This window comes from Ursus arctos, unplaced genomic scaffold, assembly GCF_023065955.2.
Source record: "Ursus arctos isolate Adak ecotype North America unplaced genomic scaffold, UrsArc2.0 scaffold_4, whole genome shotgun sequence".
Classification (NCBI taxonomy): Eukaryota; Metazoa; Chordata; class Mammalia; order Carnivora; family Ursidae; genus Ursus; species Ursus arctos.
This window is the reverse complement of record NW_026623056.1, coordinates 90,668,489-90,692,984: the sequence shown is the minus strand read 5'-3', so window position 1 is coordinate 90,692,984 and position 24,496 is coordinate 90,668,489. Positions and strand designations below refer to the sequence as shown.

Sequence of the window (24,496 nt, the reverse complement as noted above, 5' to 3'; positions counted from 1 at the left end):
TGATGATATGACACGGGGTTTGCCGTTGCTTATGATGAAGCCCTTGTCTTATTTAACATTTCGTGCCTCTTTTAGGAATAGTTTTTATTCTAGCCACGGAATTGTGGATGACAGTGGGGCCACCAGCTTTATGAAGCTGAATGTAACCGCTGGCAATATGGACCTCTATAAGAAATTATACCACAGGTACGTGATTTCCTTTCTGCTTTAAGAAAGTCTGTAACAGGAGCGAGTAGGAGACAGCACGGAGGATCAGAGCGCCAAGGCTGATTGCTGTGGGCCGTAATTGCGGGTGCATGGCCGAGTTTCTCATTGGGAGGAGATGGGACTCTAAGCTGGGCTGCTTGCTCAGGGTTCATTCTCAGGAAGCAGTTAAGGGTTATTTGCCATTTTGTTTGTGCCCTTGATAGCACTGGATAACACTGTAAAATGGAGAGTCCTCCTTACTGCTTTGCTTTGCTTTTTTAAGATTTTGTTTATTTGAATGAGCGAGAGAGAGCGAGCATAGTGGGGATCAGTGGGGGACAGAGGCAGAGGGAGAAACAGAGTCCCCGTTGAGCAGGGAGCCCGATGTAGGGCTCAGTCCCAGGACCCTGGGATCATGACCTGAACCAAAGGCAGACGCTTAACCGACTGAGCCACCCAGGCGCCCCCTTAACTGCTTTTCTTTACTCCCTGGCCATTAGAGATGTCCATGCTACGTGTCACAGTGTGTCTCCAGAAATCCCAGAGAAAGCCTTAGGGTCCCAGCCAGGTGACCAACTAATCCTGCTTTGCCCTAGACTTTGCCAGTTTCAGCCCAGAGGTCCTGCTTGCCAGGGATCCCCTCAGTCCCAAGCAGCAGGGTCGGCTGGTGCCCCAGCCCTAAGCCACCTTGTCAGATGATTGCTGTGCCAGGGGTCGGCCACATTCTGGGGGCCTGGGAGAGGGTGACTAGTTCAGTTTAGCCGATGTGAAGCCAACTGGTGGCCCTGGGCAGGTCATAGTGTGGCCAGTGGATGGAAATGAACCTTATCAACAGATCACATGATTGATGGCTTACCCGGGTAGGAGGGTGGAGCAAAGGGTGGGCTTAAGCTACTTGTTCTGTTTTGCATACGTGTAAAGCATTTGCAGTTTCCCTAGGATCATCATTATTACCTGCATATTCTCTAATATAAAAGTCACACAGTGTCCTTTGTGCATGAGCCTTGGTCAGCTCCCAGGTTCCTATCACTCATCCCCAGGTGGCTAGCCAAGCCATCTCCTCCCTGTCGGCCAGGTGCCAGGAGCTGCCCTGGACGGCAGGGTGAAGTAAGCATGCTGCCCCTCCTTTCCTTTGAGTGGGAGGCGGGCTGCAGCTTGCATTCCTGGTGGCTGCTGACCTCGGAGGCTAGGGGGCTGACTTCCGCCCAAGCTGCCCAGCCTGGCTGTCCCCAGGAATGTGACAGGGTGAGCCCAGGAGGAGGGCCGTGCTCACCAGGTGCACGCAGCAGAACAGCGGGGCTGTGTCCTGCCTACCCAGGAAGCCAAACACAGCTGCTGCCTGGGCTCTTTGTAAGTGCTGGGTGTTTCTGGTCTTCCTGCTAACAGGCAGCCGCAGGGCTGAGCAGGGACGGAAGGCTGTCCCCTCTCCGCGAGAGCCCCGGGGACTCACAAGGTGGCTGCTGGGTTTGGAAGGAAAATGAGGAGGTCGTTGCCCGGCATGGGGTGTCCCATACATGTAGGGGGGCGATGGAAGGCTCCTTTCTTTTTGCTCTGGTACCCGAGTTGCAGGCTCCTAGTGGGGCTCCCTGAGCAGTCTCCGCGTGCCCACGCGCTGGTTGCTGTGCACCGCACCTCCACACAGAGGACAGTCGGCTTTGTGATTCCTAGAAAACATCTTCTTTTAATGGGAACGTGTCTTTTCTTGTGCCCCACAGCCGAAGACCACCCGGACACGCATGTCCGTGGAACCATGGGGCCTCTCAGTGTGAGGGTACACAGGACTTGGGCTTGTGTTGGATCATTTTCGGGAGGTTCAAGGAAGCAGGGCTTTGCTCTGGATTGGATGCTGTTAGGAAGCGAGGTGATTTTGTGATTGGTATCTTAACGCTGTTTTTCTGGAAGGGGACTGCCATGAAGCCAGGCTACGGCAGGATTGGCAAATAGGCGCCATCACTCCTGGTGGCCAGCAAAGGGGGCTGGTGGTCACTGTGCGGCTTGGACACAGTTGGCGGTCTGGCTCCTTGCGGACCCTGAAATCGCTGGCGTTCAGGGGAACACACGGCCAGTCGCGATGCCTGCGTGTTAGGGCTGCTTCTCTCCGTCCGGTGTATTAGGGGAAGATTCCCGCTGAGACAGAATGCACTGGTTATTTGCCTTTTAACTGTAACCTTAAACACCACCCATACCAGTAACTTTTCTTCGGCTCCCGAGCACATGGTTGGTTGTCTCACTTTCTGTGCAGTACGTTGTAAAGCAGTCATAGGAACCCGGAAATTTCCAGATGGCTTCCGGACAAATCAGAGGGTGATTTTAAGTTCCGGGAATACAAATAATAGCTCATGTTATTAGGTGCCTACCGTGACAACCCCTCTGACGTGGTACCCTTAGTGTCCCATTCTACAGGTGGGAGACACTGGGGCGCGGGGAGGTGAACTAGCCCAAGGGCACGCGGCCGCGACTTGAAACCCGGGCTTTGACTCGGTGTCTGCTCTTGGCCAGTGTCCCCCGTGTAGATGTACTGTACTTATCTGAGTCTTCAATCGTGGGCCCTTCCACGCCTGGGGAGGCAGGGGAGTGAGAATATTGGAAGAAAATGTTAATTCTAAGTATTTTGAGAGTCAAGCATCTCTTGCTTATCATAGTGACCAGAACGTCCCCTGTTCTTCTGCAGTGACGTCTGTTCTTCGAAAACGGTGGTTTCTTTACGCTGTATCGGTAAGTGATTCTTGCTTACTTCCCCCCCTCCGCCAATCAAGAACCCGCTTACCCTCAGAAATGCCTTCCCTGTGTCTGGGGAGGTAGGGTGATGGGTTGGGAAGTGCCCAGAGGACTTGCACCCTGTCTGCACCCCAGATCCCCGCAAGGAACAGCTTTCTTGAATTGCGGTGTGCTGGAGATGCTTCAGCCTTGGTCCGGGAACAGCCGTCCCGTGGGGACGGTCAGTCTCGGGAAATTGACCGGGCCACTCTCCTGCCATCCCCACGTGGATCTGGAGGCCGTGGCTCTTCCCATCTCCATGTTGGGATTACTTACAGCTTCCAAACTTTTATCAGTGTGGAAGGCACTGTCCCTGTGCTCCCCTCTCTGGGGTGGCCCAGTCCTGTTTTCCAACAGGATGCTGGTCCCAAAGCTCAGCTTTTCAGTGTGAAGAGGTGAATCTAACAGCCGCTCCCGGGTGGGCTACGTGACCCAGCGGTGTCGGCCGCCACTTCCCAGCCAGGCTCAGCTCCAGCTTCTTTAGGCCCCAAGAGAGCGTGGTACCCGCCCCACTCGCCAGCCCTTGCCGTCCACCTCGTGCGGCCTGAGACCCACACACTTGAGCAGTTTGCAGGTGCACTGGTTGGACACTCGTGGAACCCCGGCTCCTTTACGCTGGCGGGGATAGGGACAGGACCGGGTACTGGAGGCGCTTGGAGATCTGTCCAGGAAAGCCCCTGAGGCTTCAGCACCCCCTTCCAGCCTCCCTTTCACGTTTGGTTCTGGTCCACCCTGAACTTCTCCCCGTGCCTCTGAGGCCCCCTGCACCACCTGCCCCCTGCCACTAGGTGCGTCTGTCCTATAACTAGGCTCTTTCCTCACCGGTGAGGAAGCCTCATCTCCCTTTCTGACAAAGAACCTGGCACAAGTGGCACCAGGCCAGGCCAGGTTGCGGGTTCACACTCCCTCTCCCTCCTCCCCCTCCTTCCTCTCTCCCCCTCCTTCCTCTCTCCCCCTCCTTCCTCTTCCTTCTTCCTCTTCTCTCCTCCTTCCCTTCCCTTTCCCAACTTCCTTCTCCCTCTTCCTCCTCTCTCCTCCTTCCCCTCCCTCTTCCCTCCTTCACTCCCTCCTCCTCCGTCCTCTTTCCTCCTTCCTTCTCCCTCTCCCTCTTCCTTCCTCCCTCCTTCCTATTCCTCTCCCTCTTCCCTCTCCCTCCTTTCCTTTCTCCCTTTTCCTTCCTTTACTTCCGCCCTCTCCCCCTCCATCCCCCTCCTTCTTCTTCCTCTCCCACCTTCCTCTTCTTTCCTTTACTCCCTCCTCCCTCCCTCTCCTTCTTCCTCCCCTTTCCTCCTCCTCCTCCCTCCTCCCTCCTTCCCGCCCTCCTTTGCTTTGTTCAGGAGTCTTGGGGTCTCCCCATGACTCAGGCAGGCCTGGGCCCTTTGTTATCCAGGACCCCCCACCTGGGTACGCAGGAGACACTGGTGGGGCAGAAGTGTACTCCTCTCGTCTCCTTAACCAGAAAGAGACCAGGACACATTCTCTCCAATTCAGACCCTAAACGAATGGGAATGAGACATAGCTCCAGGGGCCCACCAGCCCGGCAGGAGACTTTAGGCGGAGTCGGCCGGGCGCACGCCGCGGGGGACATCGGGGTGGCCCCCGCTCATGCTCACGGGCACTGTGCTTGTCGCTTTCAGAGTGCGGAGTCACAGCGAAGATGAGCCGCCAGAGCCGGATCGTGGGCGGGAGCAGCGCCTCCGAAGGGGACTGGCCCTGGCAGGTCAGCCTGCACGTCCAGGGCACCCACGTCTGCGGAGGTTCTGTTATCACCCCCGAGTGGATCGTGACAGCCGCCCACTGTGTGGAGGAGTAAGTCCATGGGGGCGGGGGTCTCGGGCCGTGGGGCTCAGCACCCGCTCTGTGGTGCTGCTGGAGGGTCAGGTGAGATCAGCGCAGCGGAAGCCGAGCCCATCCCCCACCCCGTCAGCAGGTGCATGCGGGCATTCCCTGCGTGCAAGGCTCTGGGCGGGCTGCAGTATGCGAGCGGGTGCTGCTGTGAGCAGGACCCTGGCCAGCCTGCATCCTAGCTGAGTTCTCGGGAGCCCTGCCCTTGTGGGAGGCCTGGTCTCCCCTGGTTGCTCGTCCTGAAGACGGCACACCTGGGGACCTCACGTTGCTCAGCCTGGAGCTTCCCTGGGACCCACAGTTAGGCAGCCTTGGCCACGGTGTTGCCCACGCAGGCGGGTAGGAAGCGGGGAGGGTAGCCGTCGTTTATAGTGTTGGCTTTTGTGGAAGATACTGTCCCCTTGCCTTTTTCCTTAAACACAGTGTTTTTTTGGGTCACATCCCTATTTTGGAGGAAACTTGACTCAGCAGAGCTGTCTTTCTGATTTAGAGTGAACTTGTGCCTGGCTTGGGTCCTGGCCCCGCTGTGTGGCCTCAGGCTGTTCATGCAAGGTGTCTGACCACAGTGTCCCCTCTGCACACCTGTAGGACAAGCGAGCCCGCTCCTCCGAGGGGCTGTGGGGAGGGTGGAAGGAGCGATGTGTTTTTCCTTACTTCCTTCCACCTCCTTCCTCCTTCTCATGGCTCCCTGGGATCTGGGATTCTCCGAAAAGGGAAACACCTAGATAAAGCTAATGGCTGGATGGCTGTTAGCCCTAGAGTCTAGGCATCTGTACACATTTATTAAGCACCTAATGTGTGCCAGAAGGTGCCCTACCACGTAAAGTAGGTAAGACCCAGTCCTGCCAGACATGGGGTTTGAAACCTCGGGGAGGCATCAGGCCCAAGAGAAAGTGTTCTTCGAACCTGGAGGGTTTGCAGGCTGGTGCCAGAGCACAGGAGGGAGGGGCCGCATGGGGAGGTGGGGGGGAGCGGGGGTGGGGCCCGAGGTGTGGTGCAGAGGGAGGAGAGCCTGAGACCTTGCCAGCCTCGCCCTGTAGCTTCTGGAGGGTCGTGTCCCCTCTGGGATGCTTGGCTCCGGCTTGAGACTTTTGGATGTCACCAAATGAGTGTTTGACGTTGGCGCTTCTGAAACGCTGAGCGGTGTTTGGTTCTGTCTTCCAGACCCCTAAACAGCCCCCGGTATTGGACGGCCTTCGCAGGAATCCTGAGACAATCTTTCATGTTCTACGGACAGGGATACCGAGTGGGAAAAGTGATTTCCCATCCCAATTACGATTCCAAGACCAAGAACAATGACATCGCTCTTATGAAGTTGCAAACACCTCTGACTTTCAACGGTACGTACCCGTGTCTGTGGGGCTCAGAGCGCACGCACGACTTGGACCACATTTTAAGGACAGAGGTGGATTGGAACGAACCCTGGGCCGTGTTAACCGGAGGGAGGGGTTTGCGCAGAGCGAGGGTGGGGTGCGGGGGGCTGGCTCACAGGGCTCCCTGCTCAGCCAAGAACGCGCCTGTGGCTCCCGGGTGAAGCTGTCAACAGCTCGCTCGTCCTGCACGGTGCAGAGCGATGATTTCGTCAACACTCGAAAGTCCAGGAGGGGTTTCCAGCCACAGCACTCCTGACATTTGGGGTTGGCTGCTCTTGGTGTGGGGCCCTCCTGCTCATGGTAGGACACGGACCAAGAGCCCTGGTGTCCGTCCACCCCCAGATGCCAGCCATAGCGCCTTTGAGTTGTGACAACAGTGTGTCCCATTGCTGCGAAACTTCCCCCGGGGGCGACATCGCCTCTAGTTGAGAACTGGTCTCAACGTTTGTCAGTACTTTACTTTTTCACACGGATCCTGAAGATAAGATACTTAACAATTTACAACAATAAAAACACACGTGGTTTGCCTTAGCTTTGAAGTCGGCACCACGTTCTAGTCCATCCAAGGGTCCCTCCGGAATGTTCCATCCCACATGGGTACAGACGAAGCAGAGCTTGTCCCTCCCCTCGAGGTGTTTGGATTCAAGTTGGGACACAGTTGAGACCCAGAAGGAGCCGGTCGGTGGGGGTGGTGTCCAGCTGGGCCCTTCGAGGTGCAGGCTGGAAACGCCCGTAATTGTGAGTGTTTACAAGCAGAGCTGGCTCATAATCCCACTTCCAAGCAGCACAACTTGCAGAGAAGGGAGCACCCTGCCTGTAAGAGGAAGGGGCCCGCAGGGACGGAAAGTGGGAGCGCCAGCACACGTCAGAATCTGGAATTTTCCTTGAGCAGTGGCGCTGGTACCAGGCCCAGCCGCGTACGGATGGGGAAGGTCCGGGTGAAGACTGTCGCGGAAAGCCCTCTGTTAGACCAGACCCGCTCACTGTGCTTTCTCTTCCTGGAACAGACAAAGTGAAGCCAGTGTGTCTGCCCAACCCAGGCCTGATGCTAGAGCCAGATCAGTCCTGCTGGATTTCCGGGTGGGGGGCCACCCACGAGAAAGGTGAGGCTCCCGGACACGCAGCTCTGCGGGTTCCCCGGGACTCAGCATGCGGTTTGGACCTGGGCGGTCCGAGGTTTAATCCTGGTTCTACTACCACATGGCTAGATGACTTTGGGCAATTCACCCCGTCTCCGTGCCTCAGTTTCTCCACCTGCTAAATGGGAACAGATCATACCTGCCCTACTTAGCACAGTATTCTGATTAAGTCCAGTGAAACAGAGCGTGGAAACTGCTTTTCTGAACGATAAAGGCCACGTAACTATGAGAGGTCTACACGCCCAGCGTTTGCACCCCCGTGTTGCTAACGGGTTGCCCCGAAGCCTGCTGTGCCCTTGGATGGCTGAGTGACAGCGGGCTTGGTGAGGATGGGCCTGCGTGCCCTGTGACGGCCAGCGGCAGGCTGCCAGAGCCGTGTGCCTGTGCCCGACTCCCCAGAGGGGCAGGAGGACCTACACTGTCCAGGCGCAGGCCTGCTTAGCTGGCTGCCCTAGAATTTGCTTGCATCTCTGAGAACACACTTCAGATCAAGGAGTCCTCGCTGTTTCGTGTTTATGAAGTGTTGGAGGTGCTCAGTGGTACACAGAAGCATCTTGTGTGTGGTTTTCAGCCTTCTCAAAGGTGTTCAGGGCACACGTACACACATCCTTCAAAGCGAGGTGGGAAGTAGCAGGCGGGGTGATGTGCAGGCGCGTCGGGGAGGCGGCGGCCGAGCTGTGCCTCCAGGCGTCCAGTGTGAACACACTTACCGCAGCTGAGCCTCTGGGTGTGTACACGGCTTCACAGCGGCCGAGACATGGGAAAATGAACACAGATTTGTGGGGCACCTCCTGTGGGCTGGGAATGCAGCACCGAACAAAATAAGACAATCTCCACATTTTAAGACAAATAATCTCCACGTTTCCTCATGGATGTTGGGGGACAGAATGTGGTCAGACAGACAGGAAATAAGTAATGGAAGTAGGTGCTTTTGAACAGCAGGAGGTTGTGACAGCAGGGGCCTGGCTGCTTTGAAGAGGTGATCGGGGAAGGCTTCTTGGAAGAGGCAACATTTGAGTTGAGATCTGAATGACCAGGCTGTTTAAGGAACAGATGGGGCAGTGTGGCTGGGGCACAGTGAGCCAGGGGTGAGTGTGTAGGCCGTGCAGGGCCTCATCGGCTCTGGGGAGGACACCGGCTTTTATTCTGTGAGATAGGGAGCCATCGGGAGGTTGTAAGGAGAATGACAGGGGCAGCTGGGTGGCTCAGTCGGTGAAGCGTCTCAGTTGTGATTTCTTTTTCTTTTTTTTTTTTTTAAATAAAGGTAAGAGATCTTTTTTTTTTTTTTTTTAGATTATTTATTTATTTGACAGAGAGACAGCAAGGGAGGGAACCCAAGCAGGAGAAGTGGGAGAGGGAGAAGCAAGCTTCCCGCAGAGCAGGGAGCCCAGTGCGGGGCTCGATCCCAGGACCCCAGGATCATGACCTGAGCCAAGGCAGACGCTTCACGACTGAGCCACCCAGGCGCCCTGAGTCCTGATTTCAACTTAGGTCATGATACCAGGGTCGTGAGATCGGGCCCAGCTTTGGGCTCCACGGTCAGAGAGGAGTCTGCTTGAGGACTCTCTCCCTCTGCCCCTCTTCTTGCTCTCTCTCAAATAAATCTTATTTTTTAAAAAAGGAGAATGACATGATCTGGTGGCCCTTTGGGGAGTCACAGAAAGGATGCTGACAGGAGGGGGCTGACCCCAAGTGTGGGGAGTCATCGCTCAGACCCTCCCTGACAAGTTGGTGGCTCAGCTGGGGGTGGTGGCCTGCAGGTGGGGACACCAGGCATGTTTGGGGTGGAGCCACCTTGCAGATGGTCAGCAGCGGGGAGAGGGAGGGATCCAGGGAGGACAGCTTCTTGCTTTGTGATCTGAGCCCAGGGTGGGTGGTGGTGCAACTTCCCGAGCGCGGGAGTACGGGGTGGTGAGGATTTGGGGTAGAGGAGAGCAGTGAGAGGCTCCATTTTGGTCCCTGAAGCCCGTGGTGCCTAGAGGACACCCATGTGGAGGCGGCAAGATGGGAGGGAAGCGGTAGAGACAAGGGTCCACACTAGTTGAAAGAAGTTTTAATGTGCAGGGGAGCCGAGAGCTGGGGGTGTATGTGGAGGGCCAAACCAAGTCCCTGGGTGGTGGGAGAGGAGATTCTAGAACCTGGACGGCGGGAGCAGGGAGGCCTCCCTGAACTCAGCAGCACTGAGCACACAGCACCCATCGTAAGGATGACCCAGCATCCGAGACAAGGCTTGGGAGGAGCAGGGAGGGTGGGGAGGGGCTGTCCCTCCTGTTGCAGGGGCACACCCCTGGGAGGGGAGGGGGGCCCCACGGCAGCTCCCTGTCGTCCTCTGTCGCAGGGAAGACCTCGGACGAGCTGAATGCGGCCATGGTGCCCCTCATTGAGCCCCAGCACTGCAACAGCAAGTACGTCTACAACAACCTGGTCACGCCGGCCATGGTCTGCGCAGGCTACCTGCAGGGGAGCGTCGACTCCTGCCAGGTGACTGCAAGGGGTGGCCGTGGCCGTGGCCGTGGGGGCATGGTGCTAACTCGGGGGAAGCGCGAGCTGCTTCGGCCCCAGGGGTTTCATTTTGTCAGCTTGTCAATGGGACAGAAGTAAGTTTCTGAACTATTTAAAATATGGTCAGCAATTGGTTGAGTAACTCCTGCCTGGTACAGACGAAAACTCGCCACCGGCATAGCCCCTGTCCCTCGCCAGGGAGACACGAAGCCCGCACACCCACTCGTGACTCCCACGGGGACGCCCACCCCGACCCCACGCTGTGCGTGGTGGTGTGTGCAGGTTGTGGTCTGAACTTCTGCTCTTGCTGCGTCCCCCAGGGTGACAGCGGAGGGCCCCTGGTCACTTTGAAGAGCCGCATCTGGTGGCTGATTGGGGACACGAGCTGGGGATCCGGCTGTGCCAAAGCCAACAGACCAGGAGTGTACGGAAACATGACCGTGTTTACGGACTGGATTTACCGACAGATGAGGGTAACTTTCCTGTCCCCCTCCTCACCGAGCGCTCCGAGCCTGGTGTCCACGCCCAGATATCTGCGCGGTGTGGGCTCCCTGCAGGAGGCGGACGGCTAACCCCCCCCAGCACCGCACAAACTCTGTCTCCCAGGCCCCGGTTTGCAGTCGGCATCGCCTCCACCACCGCCCCCCCCCCCCCGTCCTCTGCGTCCCCCCGCACTGCCTACCGGCCTCCGCGGCCTGCTGCCCAGGGAAGCTCGGGTACAGAAACCGGGGGCAGAGCCTTCCTGAGTCCAGAGCCGGCTGTCCACGGCTTCCCTGTACTCTGCTGACCATGCTTAGGTCTGGCTCAGCCGGCTCTGCTCAACCCCGCCCCCAAACTCATCCAATGAAATTCCGGTGATGGGCAGAGAGCAGAGCGAGGTAGATCGGCCAGATGCCCGGGCCCCAGGGTGGGGGGAGCAGCTGGAGTTCTCTGGTGCAAGGAAAGGTGGTGAAGGCGTAAGGTCCCAGGGGTTCCCTGCAATCCTGCGTTCTTGGATTCCCCGCCTGGCCATCTCTACTTAGCGGAGTCCTTTCCTCAGGCACTGCCTGGATCCTGGGCTGGAAACACATCTCTCTCCACCTGGGGACTCAGGGTGTGGCGCTTTCCCCAGATTTCACCCCTTCCAGGGCCAGGTCACTGGTGGAAGAGAAGGTTCTGTTGTCTTCTGCTTCCAAAGGGGCCCTGGAGGAGGGGAAAGGGCAGATCCTGTCCATGCAAAATGAACAAACCTTTTAGGATTTTTTTAAAAAAGAAGTGGGGGGGGGTTTATTCGAGCCCAAGGGAGGACGGCTGCCAGGGATAGAGAGAGTGCTCTGGGGAAGGAATGTGTCCTCCAGGGTTTTACATGGCTTGTGTTGCTTCAGGGATGACAAATCACCACGGTGAAGGACATCCCGTAAAGTTACAGACTTTACCTTATGCTTTCAGTGTGTGCAAGGCTGCAGGCTTCGGAGGTGTGGGGAGGTCTTCACTCTTACCTTGAGTCTGAGCTGTTTCTTTTAGGTTACTTGCTCATAAAGCCAATGTATAATATGGGTTTGGGGCAGAAATAGAGCCCGTGCTTTGAAGTTTGCTTCAATCATTCTGACCATGGTAAAAATTAGGGTATAGCTTCCCTGGGAACCCAGGAGCAGGGCTCACAAACATGGAAAGTTGAAAATTTCCTATATCAAACCAGAGGGGTGCCCGCCCAACTCCTTGACCTCCATGCGGTAGCAGAGATACCCCTTGGTCCCACTCAGTTCGCTCATTTGGTTAGAAGTCAGTCTAGGAGATGAAAACAACTTGCTACCTTTTTATCGCTGAAGAAAATAACATTTCTTTTTTCCTTTTTACAGGCAAACAGCTAACCCATGTGGCCTTTGTCCTTGGCACTGCTCTGCGAGAAAATCAAGGGGCTCATTCTTCCTTCCCTGAGCATAATGTATTTTTAGAAATGATTCGAAGGTCCTTTCATTGTTATTAAATAGTGAATTTGTCTGTCTTTGGCACTCTCCACAGTTCTGTGCAGGCCACAGGCCTTTGCTCCCTGACCCCTCGTCTGAAAGGGGTGACCAGGCCCAGCTGGGTGCGGGCGCCCAGGGCCAACGTGGAGCAATGGGTTGGAGGCTGCCCCGTGGGGATCTTCCTCCCGAGCCGACTGCGGGGCCCACTTCTAGTGCTCCTGGGGCCGGGGACTTCTCCGCTGCTGGATGGCTGGAGTATAGAAAGGGAGAAAGCTGGGTGGGACCGTCAGGGGCAAGCTGCTGGGGTCGCTGCCGGGGAGGACTACCCCGGTCAGTCTGCCCACGAGGGTCTTTGCTGATCATTTCTTAGTGCCATCTTGCACTAGCAGCCCTGGGTGGTGGCTGGAAACAAAGGGACCAGCCCTTCATGGCGGAAGACAAGAACCTTTTCTCCTGCTTGCGCGGGCGAGAGTGTAGACCGAGCCCTCGGGACAAGGAAAGCCATTGCGAACACGTCCCCCCTGCGCAGGGCTGGGCTGGCGGCCGCCGCATGTCAGGTGGGGCGCCTGAGGGAGACCCAGCCTCACTCCCCACCCTCTTCCTTGGAGATCGTGGGGTGCCGTGCTCACCCTCTTGGGGCCTGCGAATCACGTGGAAATTGAGGTCACCCCAGGGAAATCAGGGATGTGTGATTGAAGACACACTGTTTCCGTGTCCGGTTTCTACTTACTACTACCTCAGTGCTCACCGAGTCTTGGCCCCTGTCTCCAAGTAGTGGCTGCACCTGCCTCTTTGGAACTATTGTCCTTGCCAAGTGCAAACAGTGGCCGACCTGAACTGCTCTGCAAAGTATTCCGTATGCCAGTGTGCTGACGTGCAGCCTGGGCTCGCAACAAAGAAGACAAGGGTGATTTGGCCTCCCCCAGGCCCCTTCCGGCCCTTCAGCCTTGCCCTGGAGGGAAGCGCCGTGGTCCCAACTGCCGCCTGTGGAGTATCCGTGCTCTTGCTGTGAGGACCGCTTTCCCGAGCCTCTGCCTCTACGCGCACCGGTTTCCCAGCGGGAAACGAACGATTCTGCGGCAGGGGGTGGGGTCCCCTTCCCGGGACTCGCGTGCTCCTGGAGGCAGCATCCCTGCGGGCCGTCCATACCCCCGGCACCGCGGGCGCCTGCTCCCCAAGCCAGAGTTAAAAAGCATTGTCCTGGCGAGGATGTGTTCCTTCCTTAGCTTCTTGTTCTGTGACCACTGTTTGTCTTCCTTTGTCTCTTCTTTTGTATCTTTTTTAAACTGTAAAATTCAATTGTGAAATATTGTACAAATAAATTATACATTTTTTTCCAAATGTTTATTGAGTCTTTGGAGATCTGCATCTCCTTTTGGGCCAGTGACGCTGGATAGCTGCTGCATGACGGAGGCAGGGGCGGGCGAGGGGGCCGGGCCGAGGGCCGAGGGGAGGCAGGGGGCGCGGGCAGGTGGGGTCTCACAGTTGGTCCCGTCGGCCCCCAGGGCTGGCCTGTGGGAGGTGACCCACGGTGACTCCTGCATGGGCATCACCCGTGGCTCCCGCGTCCCCCAGACTCAGACCCTGAGACCCAGCTCTCTACCAGACTTCTCTGCCCACTACCCCACACATCCTCAGGCCCAGCCTGTCCAAAAATGCATTCGGCATCTTGTCCCCTGACGCAGTCTTCCCGAAGTCCCTGTCGGTTCTCAGGGATAGAGCTACTCTTCAGCTCTCAGGAATGCCAGCCCCGAGGAGTTGGGGACCGAGAGCAAGACAGAAAGACTGCATGAATTTTTTCCCTGCCTGAGGACAAATCCATTCGGATCCTTTGCATTCTGCAAATCCCATGGGTCCTACGTACATGACAGGTGATTGTCTTCATTATATCAAGATGTGTTAAAATTATGGGAAAAGTTGTAATAAAAGGGTCAAGCATGCCTTTTTGTCAGGCAGAACGCCTAAATCCAGCTGAGTCTCATTCATGGTAATTACGTTCCATAAAACCAGCATGAACACTGAATTAGTGAATAGCGAATCATTGCTTCTAGGGGACAAACAGGGCCAGGGTCGGGTGCCTATGAGCCCCCGGTCTTTGTCAGCCAATCAGTTCATGACCTTGTTTTGTGGGTGTTTGTGTGTAAGGACCCCTCAGGGGATATACGTTGTGGATGCGTTACCCCTGAACTCAGGCTGACGGCACCGTCACCCCTGTAGGAGCTTAGCCCCACATGTGCTTTCCCTGTGAAGCCCAGTACCGCCTCGTGCTTCGGACAGCACCCCCACTACACTTGGGGCCATTTTAAACAGCGAGATCACCGGCGACAATACTAAATGCTGGGAATGTGGCACTAACTAGACCACGAAGGGACCCATTTATAGCGAGAGCCGAAACAAGAAGGCGGGTTTCACCTTGTCTGTCCTCAGCTGGGCACGTGCACATGGGGCAACTCACGTTTTTTGCCAGTATGCACACGTCCACCAAAGCACCGTGAGTGTTGAGTTTGAAATTGCAGATAAATTTTAGCAAGTAGGTGGATTCGCAAATAAAGGATCCGCGAATAACGGATCACAGGTCCTAGAATGTCCACGTGGGCAAGGCAGCTGACAATCTTCTCAGTTATATTTTCCATGCTGGAGTCGCCTTGTGAGTGGTTTTACTTGTGGATGAGGCTGATTTCACTTAGAAGAAGCCAGAATGCTGAAGCCAGGGAGATACTGATATTTTGTATCAAAATCTTTATAGAGGCACCTGAGTGGCTCAGTCGGTTGGGCATCTGCCTTTGGCTCAGGTCATGATCTAGGTGCCAGAATCTGCTTCTCCTTCTGTCCCCTTCCCCCACTCGTGCTCTCTCTCTCTTGCTCTCTGTCTCTGTCTCAAATAAATAAAACCTTTATAAACGATGTAAGTTAGTTTACTTAATATAAATAAACCCAAAATACTAATTAGAGGAAAGTGAAAACACCAGTATTGATAAAAGTGACTAATTTGTGCTGGTCATTACGCTGCCTCTTGCACGTGGCTCTGCGGATAAGTTCCCAGCCTTGAAACCTGTAGCCGCCTCGTTGTGCCTTCTGCTGAGCTGTTAATGGGGGACAATCCTGCCTTGAACCCAGGCTCCAGGCCGGTTCCCAGCCCTTTCTGTCTGTTCTCCTAGGACTTACCTGATCCAGCTCTGATTTCAACTCAGGCCTCACCCTGAGCCTGGCTTTGCCAGGAGCTGCACACGCCCCTGGTTGGAGCCACACCCCACGGCCACCCCAGGGCCCCAGCCCTCTGCTGCTCTGGGCTCAGGGAGGGTGATGTATGATGCGACGCACGCCAGAACTCCTTCTCCCAGTAAACCCTGTGTTTTAAGAAAAGTGCCAGAGTGAAGTGACATCTAAAAATTCACTAATGTCCCAGCTGCCCCGTTTTTCACGAACGAACCCCATAAATGGTGTTTGCTAGAAGCTCGCTGTGACGGCAGAGACTGAGCTTCCAACCAACTGAAATCCCGCAGACCACTTAGAGTTTTCTTCCCCGGGAGGAAAAGAATAGCTCTGACAAAGGGAAAGCCGAGGTCCGCGTGCCTTTGCCGCCTTCGCCGCTCCCTGGTGGAGGCTTTGCCGCCTGGAGTCCTTCCCTCCGAAACAAAACCCAGCATCTGGGGGGTTTCCGGCTGCTGGTTGCTTTTGTCTTTGCTTTTGCTCGAGAAAGACAGTAATAAAAGAAAGGGATCTGAAGCTTCTCAGAAGACAGTCATGGATCCAGGAAGTTCTCTGAATGAATGCCCAATGTGTCCTAGGCCCACTCTCTCTCACAACATTTATTCAGCGCCTACAGCATGTGTCCTGGAAAACCAAGACTTCCTATCTCAGTCAGCTCGGTTCCATCTGGCCCCTCTCCTTGCTCTGCTCCAAACTCAGCCCCATCCTGTGGGGTCAGCGGAGACCCAGACCAGACTTACCCAAAGTGAGGGTTCATGAGAGGACATCGTAGATATTCTAGCATATTCTTCACAGAGAGATGGACCTTCCTATTACTGCTCTAGAGTGGGCAGAAGAATCTGGAGAGGCAGGCTCTGATCCCCGCAGCGTCCCTCATGGGTAGGGGGTAGGGATGGTAGATGGGAGAACAGGGAGGCCTGGCCGTCCTCTGAGCAAAGAAGTCACACCAAGTGGACTCCAGAGCTCTCTCTCCCTGGGAACGGCAACAGTACATGGGAGAAGGGACAGTACACTTCTCCCTTGTTGATGGCTGGTCAGGGCAAGCCTGGGGGATCCCTAGACACCTGTTGTTTGGGGCCAAAATGAAAGTGATTGCAAGCACCTCGTGAGTCCACAGCAGGTGCGCTCCCTGGGGAAATTCCATTCCCCAGAGCAGTACTCTCAGCTTTCTTCCTCCACCTTCTCTTTCAATCTCCGGGAAAATTTTAACCACAGCAAAAGACCGCTGAGCAACACTGACATCTCCCGGCTGCCTCTGGTCCCAGCAGAATCTTCCTGTGGGGGGCAGGGATGCCTGGTGCTGGAGATGTTACGCAGGCCTGCCGGGCTGGGCCCCACCAAAAAGCTGGCCTGCATCTATGTGCTAAAGGGGCACATGCCTCGTACCGCTTGCCGTAGGAGCTCCTGCACCACCCACCTGCCTTCACTCTTGCAAAAGTCTGTGTGCATTGGTAATAATTGGTAATAACACCCCAGGGAAACCAGCCCCTGCGAGTGATCAGCCCTTAGGGGTGTAATTGGCATGAAAGGCATGAGGTGCCATCCCACGCTGGGAGCTGATTGGAACTGGTTGGATGCCCATCGTTCTCCCGGCATCCTCTTGTAAGCAAATTCTCAGATTGTGCCAAAGCGTGGGGGATCGTAGCATCCCCAGTGTCAGAAGGGACCTGGGAGACGGGGCTGGTTGGGAGAGGCGGTCATCTGGTTTGGCCTGAAGAATGCACAAGTCCTGGGACAGCTACTCCCTTTCTGCACACCTGCTACAAAGTGCTCCCACCACCCACACTGGTTGTGTAGGATGTCTCCCCAGAGAACATTCGTTCCCAGCCCTCCTTCGGACGGCTCTCCTGTAGGCAGCTCGACCCCCCTTACAAGACATGGAAGCAGATCCCTTTGCGCCCCCAACCCCCCCCCCCCCGGACACAGCCCATCATTCGGGGTTCCTGCGGCTGGGTGTCTGCACGTTCCCCAGCTCTGGCCAGACCAAGGAGAACAGTCGGAACTCTGCCAGGCTCCCCCAGGGCAATTCAATGTCAATACCCCGCCTTCTTCGCCTCCCAGATCTGCCTGCAAAACCCCGCCAGGCGCCCCCGTGACGGATTTGTACGTTTCAGCGCCGAGCTGGCCACTGGCGACGGGAAAGCTGGACGCCCGGCCAGGGCACGTGATAAACCACTGATGCTGTTTGCTCGTTTCTTTTTGTCTGTTTGTGAACTAATCGTCACAGCGTCTAGCTAATCAACACCCACCACCTCACATACTTACAGCTCTTCTTGTGATCAGAACTTTTAAGAGCTACTGTCTTAGCGACTCTCAAATGCACAATACAGTTTTGTCAACGTGTTTATCTTATAACTGGGAGCCTGGGCCTTGGACCCCCTTCGCCCACTCCTCCTGTTCCATTTGTATCCCGTATCTTTACCTTTAGTGCTCGTCTCCCCCCACCCCCCTCCGGCGTCGTGTGCACAGCCCTGTCCTTTGCTCGGCCGCGGAGGGCATTGTGAGTGCCCCACCGTCTGCCCCACTGGGGTCCCACCCGCTGTCATTTTCAGGCTTCTCCCCCAGAACATACGGCATCAGAGTCCCGGCTGGTAGAAACGAGTTTATTACAAATCAGTGAAACACAGCTTCTAAGAGCACCCACACACGTAGCACTAATGCTCCCAAAACATCAGCGGCACGAAAGCACGTTGCACAAAGCAGGAACGAAGCCGTCTGCGATGCTTCACATGCACTGGTCCCCGGTAGGAGACAGAGGGCTTGGGAGGAACAATCCCAAGGGTGGGAAACCATTTTTCCTAACTGGGAAGGCGGCAGTGGCGGCCCTCCAGTCCAAATCCTGTTGTTCATCCTGACCTCCGTTCTCTCACTAGCTCCCTGACCGCTCAGGGACAAGCACGGATAATGACTGGAAACAGTGGCCGCTAACTTCTGGAGGATCTGTGACATGGGTTCGGGGGGTGGAGGAGGGGAGAGCGTGGGTCCTGCTCCTGCAGATGTGCCCTGGAGACGGGGGCCCACAGGGAGCCGGCCTTAACCGGGGAAATTGGCCAGGCGGCGCCGGGCCTGGGTCAGCCGCGCCAGCCGCTCCTTCAGGAACTTCCTCTTGTCGCTGGTGTCGCTGCGTTCCTTGAGGAGCCAGTTGTAGGTGTCCTTGTCCTGCAGCAGCTGCAGCATGCCCTTCTGCAGCTTCTGGCCGAACACTTGCAGGATGAAGTACTGGATGATTAGGGGGATGTGGCTGGAGATGCGGTTGGTGGCCTCCTGGCAGGGAAGAAGAGGTCACGGAGGGTTGAGGGGCTGACTGCAGCCTGCGAGCGTCAGGAGAGGCCAGGCAGGTGCACGCCCCCACCTGGATCTCCAACCCAGCAGCGTCCTCTGGGCTGGAAGCAGCGAGGAACCCCGGCGCAGGGAGCGCCCCAGCCCTGACTCCGCCACCCAGCCGGGGACCCCTGACCACTCGCGTTCCTTCTGATCGGCGAGGGTAAAATGGGCTTGAGAAGGATAAATGGACAGACTGCGTACAAAAACTCCATCTTCAACTGATTAGCAACTCTGCTGAAAAGATTTTATGACTTTTTTTTTATCCACACTAAAATTGTTCGGTAGAAAAGAGGCTGGGCTATCAAAGCCACAGAAGGGCGCCCTCTGCCATCTCCGCGTGTCCAACGTCAGTTTCAACCCTCCTCCTCCCTCCCCAGGCCCCAGCTGTTAGTGGAAGCATCTTTCCCGAGACAGGCTGATCTCTCAGGAGGCTCATTCATCCCCGTCCCTCAGTAAGCTCTGCCACGTCTCTGTGCCTCCATGCCGTCCCCCAGAAAATAGGGAGACTATGAGCACCTGGCCTCATGGGATGGTTAAAAAGATTAAGCAAGCTGAAAGAGAAAAGCTGAAAAAGAAGCCAGGTGTGAGATAAGCGCTTGGTGAAGGCTGCCCGAGAGGCGGTGTGCCAGAGCTGGGACACTGTTCCATGCTCCAGGATGACAGCTAGCGAGGGACGTGGCCTGCCACCACAGGAGATGGAGGGAAGGGGACGAGAAACCAGCAGGGGATCCCACATATGGGCCGTGTTTGCCGGAAATGATCGCTTCAGTAACAAAGAAGAAATTTCTGAGTGCTGACAGCCAGCTGCCCTGGCCCTCTGCCCTGACCCTCCCTGGGGCCCACAGGGCCATTGTGCCACTCACTGACCTAGGGACACCTTCCCAGTTTCACAATGAGCGCACCAGGGAGAGGGACGGCCGCAGGGATGTCCACATCCTGACCACGGAACAGCACATGCCCTCACACTGCAAAGGGAGTTGAGGATGCAGGGGGAATTAAGATCGTCCGCTGATGTTAAACTAGGGAGGGTATCCTGCATTATCTGGAGGACCCAGTGCAAAGGAGGGAGGCAGCCGGCGGATTCGGAGGGGGTGAGGTCCCAAAGGAGGTCCCCGATGCAGCATCCCTGGCTTTGAAGACCGAGGAGGGGCCGAGCACTGAGGACCACGGGCGGCCTCCAGAAGCTACAAGAAGCGAGGAGACAGATTTTCCCCTAGAACCTTAAGAACAATCACGGTCCCACTGAAACCTTGAGTTTAGCCAGGGAGGATCATACTTAATGGAGAAAAGTAGCATTCTCGTTAAAGTCAGACAAGACGAGGCTGCCCGTTGGCTCCCCTGTTGTTTCCAGTTGCACTAAAAGGACCAGAGGAGGAAGGTTCGGGGGTAAAACTGGAAAGGGAAGGGGGATGTCAAGCCATGGCTATTTGCAGCACGGTGAGTGTTCACTGGGAAAATGCACAAGAATGGGCTGCAGAAACCATACCTAACAACAAACAAGACAAAATGGGAGAAAAGACTGCTAGCAAGACGTACGGATAAACTTCCGAGTGTGCACAGTCTATGCAGAGAGAACACTGAAACACTTCTGAGGCTCCCCCAGAAGGAGATCTTCAAATGGAGAGACCCTTACGTTCCTGGACAGAAAAATCCCACGTCATAAAGATACACCTCTCCCTGGCAGACGGATAAATGAATATAATCCCAATAAGGATGCCAACAGCTCCCTTTTCTCATCAGGAACGGGATAAGCTAATTCTACAATTCACACTGAAACTGGAACAAACAAGAATGGGCAGAAAATTTCTGCCTAAAGAGAGGTGGGAGCACAAATAGCGCTCTGCCCACGTTCACAGCATCACCCGGAGTGGCCCAAAGCGGCACACAAGTGAAAGGTACACGCACAGAGGAGCGGGTAAACAAAATGCGGTCCGTCCATACGACGGACCATCAATCTACACGGAAGGGCGGTCTGGCACACATGACAGCAAAGATGAACCTTGAGGGGCCCCTGGGTGGCTCAGCCGGTGAAGCGTCTGCCTTTGGCTCAGGTCACGATCCCAGGGTCCTGGGATCAAATCCCGAGTCAGGCTCCCTGCTCAGTGGGGAATCTGCTTCTCCCTCTCCCTCTGCCTGCTGCTCCTCCTGCTTGTGCGCTCTCTCTCTCTGTGCCAAATAAATTAATAAACTCTTTTAAAAAAAAAGATGAACCTTGAGGACATTATGCTAAGTAAAATAAGCCAGACATGAAAAGGCAGAGATTGCACGAGTCTACTTACACAAGCTACCTAGAATACGAAAATCCACAGAATTAGAAGGTAGAGTGGGGGCTCCAGGGGTGTCGGGAGGGGATGGGGACTCAGTGTTTCATGGGGACTGGGGCGGGACAGTCCTGGCGGTGGACGGTGGGGACGGCTGCATGACACTGGGAGAGTGCTTAACGCCGCTGACCTGGACACGAAGAGATGGTTAAGATGGTCAATGTTACGTGACGTGTATTTTACTGCACTATAGAAGAGAAGAAGAAAGAGATGGGCAGCATTGGGCAGGATACCAGCCGCACTAAACATTTAAGTCTCGTCTAAAAAGCTGCTAATGTAATCATGTCGCTACTGACATATAAAAAGCAAAGCAGCAGCAGAGAATTCAGGATCTGGAAAAAGACCCCAGGACACAGAGGAGGAGGGTGATGGATCATGGCCGAGTTCCGCAGCAGTAGGCCCGGGATGGGGACTTCAGTGACGGTTCTAGACAACCACCAGCCATCTAGAGCAAGCCTCGTTCTTCTTCTTTTTTTTTTTTTTTAAGATTTTATTTATTTATTTGACAGAGAGAGAGGCAGCGAGAGAGGGAACACCAGCAGGGGGAGTGGGAGAGGGAGAAGCTGACTCCCAGTGGAGCAGGGAGCCCGATGTGGGGCTCGATTCCAGGACCCTGGGGTCACGCCCTGAGCCGAAGGCAGACGCTTCACGACTGCGCCCCCCAGGCGCCCCAAGAGCAAGCCTCATTCTTGACATCAAGTAATTCCAAATGGCTCACAGGTGTAAATATAAACATCAAAATAATACGATACTGATGAAAATATTGTAGACTTTTGTTTATAAATCTCAGAGACAAAGTCCAATGGTGTTAGTGGAGACATTGTAAGACAAAAAGCACAGAAGCCCCCACAAGAAAACAACTATTAAGTCCAATCCATAAATCCAGAAAGCTCCAGCATGGTCTAAAACCGCCATAAAGAAAGTCACAAGGCACATGACAAACTCCGGAGTGTCTGCACCACGAATCACCAGGATCTGAGACCCCGCCCTACAGAGAATTTCCGCTGGAGGGACAGTTTCCCGAACAGGAAACAGAAATAACTCTTATGCTGTGAAACCATGTCCCACCTCATTGTAATAGAGAAAATACAACAAGATCTCATGTTCCACCCGTCGTAATCTCAAAAAGCCAACAATTCAGTGGAGACCAAACTGCCAAGTGTGGGAGGAAACAGGCCATCTGTGGGGAGAATTTACCAATGTAATTGAGCGTACCCTCACCCAGGTGTGATACTTTCGTAGACCAGCGTGGCCCAGCTAAAGCGCTCACTGATTCAATCAAACACTAACTTGGGTATTGCTGTGGAGGTATTTTGTAGCTGTGGTTAACATCTCCAGTCAGCTGACTCTGGGTAAGGGAGATTATCTAAGATCATGAGGGTGGGCCTCATCCAATCAGTTGAAGGCTTTAAGTGCCAAACAGAGATTTTTCTGAGGAAGAAGGAAGATTTCCCTTAGAGGATGTCAAGAAACCAGAGAAGGACCTCTTCTGGGGAGAAGGGCTGGCTCAGGATGGGGGGTGGGTGGGGACCCCTTTCAGCATCAACTCCTTCTCCTCTCGGGATTCTAGGTGTGTGTGCATTACCTCTTCTCCACGCCTCTGTGAGGCACATGGCCAGACCGGTGGTAGGCCTGACTGTGGGAGAAGCCAAGGTGCACACGCGCCTCCTGACTCGCCCTTCACAGGCCTGACTCACATGGGCACATGTCCCAGGGTCTGTGGGCAATGGAGTCTGACCCTCGGTGTAGGGGCTGCTCCTTCAAGCGTGGTCTCTGTCCAGTCATGCGGGCAACCCTTGGGATCCCATTAGAGATGCAGAATCCTGGCCCCACCTCAGACCTGCAATCCACATCTGTATTACAGCCAGATCCCAGGAGAGCTGTGTGCACGGTCGAGTTAGAGAAAAGCCTTCAAGGATCCAAAGAGTGACCTGATGGGGATATCTGGTAAACCAGAAATGATTATTTGCTTTGCCTGCCCAGATTCTGACCTATCTCAACGGCTCTGAGGTGTGCATCCTTCCCCAGCATGAACAAGACTGCTTTTCAGACCATTTGAAACGGACAGTAGCCATCGAAGCATGTGTCTCTGTGAGTGGCTTCTACTGGGCACGTGGCCGTCACGTCCTGACGCTGAGCTAAGGGCCCTACCCACACTCATCTCACTGAAGAGTCACAAGAACTGTGAGGAGATCCCGCTTTATAGAGAAGAAAGGCTCAGAGAGGTCAAGTAACTTGTCCAGGGCCACACAGCCTGTCTACACCAGAAGTGAGTGGCTCTGAGCCACAGCCCCTGCTTGCCTCTCTGAGGCTCACAGAGAGGCCTGGGGGTCACCACACAGAGACCGGGAGGCCAAAGGACACGAAATGAAAACCCCCTTTTGGAGACGGCTGCAGACTCACCTGACGGTAAGCCAGCAAATGCTCGAAGATTTCAGACAAGGAGATGTTTACTGAAGAAATTTCTTCGGCGATCATGCTGTCTTTTTTCTTGCTCTTCTTCTCCTCGTCCGACTCCTTCTCCCGGACCCTTTGCAGCGCGCGCTGGTACACCTGGTCCTGGCAGTAGACGATCTGCTCCATTTGGAAGTGAAGGCGGATGGACTTCTCAGCTTCTTTTTCTAGCTCAAATTTAATGTCTTCAATTTTGGACTACGGCAACACAGAGGCACAGCGAAGCTCGCTCAGAAACCAACCACGGGCTCGAGGAAGGAGGTCCTCGGCGGGGCCCACGGCTAACTGGCTCCCCTGAACCAAGACAGCACCCTGCCGTGGGGCACCGTTCTGCACCCCACGCCGGCTTGTCCAGGATGGGGCTCCCACCCTGGCCGGGGCTCGGAACCTCCCGGGAGCCCCCCCCCCCCCCGAGCCTGGGAACCCGCGCGGGCTCTGTGTGCGGCCCCATGTCTCAGCTTCTCTCGCTCTCTCTGGGGGGCTTTCCCATCTCATCAGGAGTGTATGCCCCACCAGAGAGCTCATGGGGGTAAAAGTGGAGTCAAACTTAAATTCCTTCCATTCCGTACGCTTCACGTCCCTACAGTTTGGAGAAACCAGCTGCCACCAGGCCAGGGAGTAGATCTCTCACAGAAAATATCTGGGCTCCCCAGAGCTCACACTCGGGGCCACCGAGGGTGACGCAAGTGCTAGGTGCACCCCAAACGTTTTCTTCCATGCTCATTCCAGAGCCCCAGGCAGCGTACGTAGCCCACCCCCAGCCCCCCAGCCTGCGCAAGGCCAAGCCAGTCTTCCCAGCGGTGCTGGGTCCTAGGGGAGCAATATGTGTGTCCCCCCAAATTCATATGTTGAAAGCTTAATGCCCAGTGTGATGGCATTGGGGGGGCTGGCCTTTAGGGGGTCAGGCCATGACAGTGAAGCCCTTACCGATGGGGTTAATGCCCTTGTAAGAAGAGACACCCGAGTGCTTTCTTTCTCCTTGACTCTCTCCCTCTCTCTGTCTCTCTCTGTCTCGTGAGGATACAAAGAGAAAGCAGCCACCACAAGCCAGGAATTGGGCCCTCATCAGACGGGATCTGAGCACCTTGATCTGGGACCTCCAGCCTCCGGACCGGGAGCATTAATGACTACCACGAAAGCTGGCCAGGCCACGCTCTGTACCAGGGACCTGAGCTGAGCCTCGGGGGAGCCCCTGTTTCTAGAGCAGACGAGGCTCTCAACTGCGTGAAGTGGGGGATCTTACTTCCTCCTGACTCTTCACTCTTGGGAGATGCCATTTGCCCACGTGGCTTCCTCAATGAGTTTCAAGGTTAGGGCCATTTTCCTCAGAGGTGACAATGTTCCACACGAACTACGGGTCTCCTTCGTTCTCGTGGTTTTGAGGATTTTATTTCTATGTTCCGTCTCACTCGCTCAGTCTGCCTTACTGCTTCTAACCA

At 55.3% G+C, this 24,496-nt stretch overlaps 2 protein-coding genes across 3 annotated transcripts in view; one reads left to right on the top strand and one right to left on the bottom strand.

Annotated features, from left to right (window-relative positions):
• TMPRSS2 (transmembrane serine protease 2) overlaps nucleotides 1-13,062 on the top strand; it is a 34,234-nt gene extending 21,172 nt beyond the window's left edge. The window contains exons 7-14 of one of the 2 annotated variants that reach the window (XM_026499970.4): nucleotides 76-186; nucleotides 2,858-2,901; nucleotides 4,581-4,752; nucleotides 5,953-6,128; nucleotides 7,169-7,264; nucleotides 9,639-9,781; nucleotides 10,123-10,275; nucleotides 11,641-13,062. In XM_026499970.4, coding sequence (XP_026355755.4) covers nucleotides 76-186; nucleotides 2,858-2,901; nucleotides 4,581-4,752; nucleotides 5,953-6,128; nucleotides 7,169-7,264; nucleotides 9,639-9,781; nucleotides 10,123-10,275; nucleotides 11,641-11,652 — 907 coding nt within the window. In that variant the 3' untranslated portion in view covers nucleotides 11,653-13,062. The remainder of the gene's footprint in view (nucleotides 1-75; nucleotides 187-2,857; nucleotides 2,902-4,580; nucleotides 4,753-5,952; nucleotides 6,129-7,168; nucleotides 7,265-9,638; nucleotides 9,782-10,122; nucleotides 10,276-11,640) is intronic. The other variant, XM_057306767.1, reaches the window with a different exon arrangement.
• Nucleotides 13,063-17,547: 4,485 nt separating this feature from the next.
• The window catches only part of MX1 (MX dynamin like GTPase 1), a 30,233-nt gene continuing 23,284 nt past the window's right edge, over nucleotides 17,548-24,496 (bottom strand). The window contains exons 14-15 of the mRNA XM_026500471.4: nucleotides 23,007-23,255; nucleotides 17,548-18,222 (exon numbers count right to left, since the gene is read on the bottom strand). Coding sequence (XP_026356256.2) covers nucleotides 17,992-18,222; nucleotides 23,007-23,255 — 480 coding nt within the window. The 3' untranslated portion in view covers nucleotides 17,548-17,991. The remainder of the gene's footprint in view (nucleotides 18,223-23,006; nucleotides 23,256-24,496) is intronic.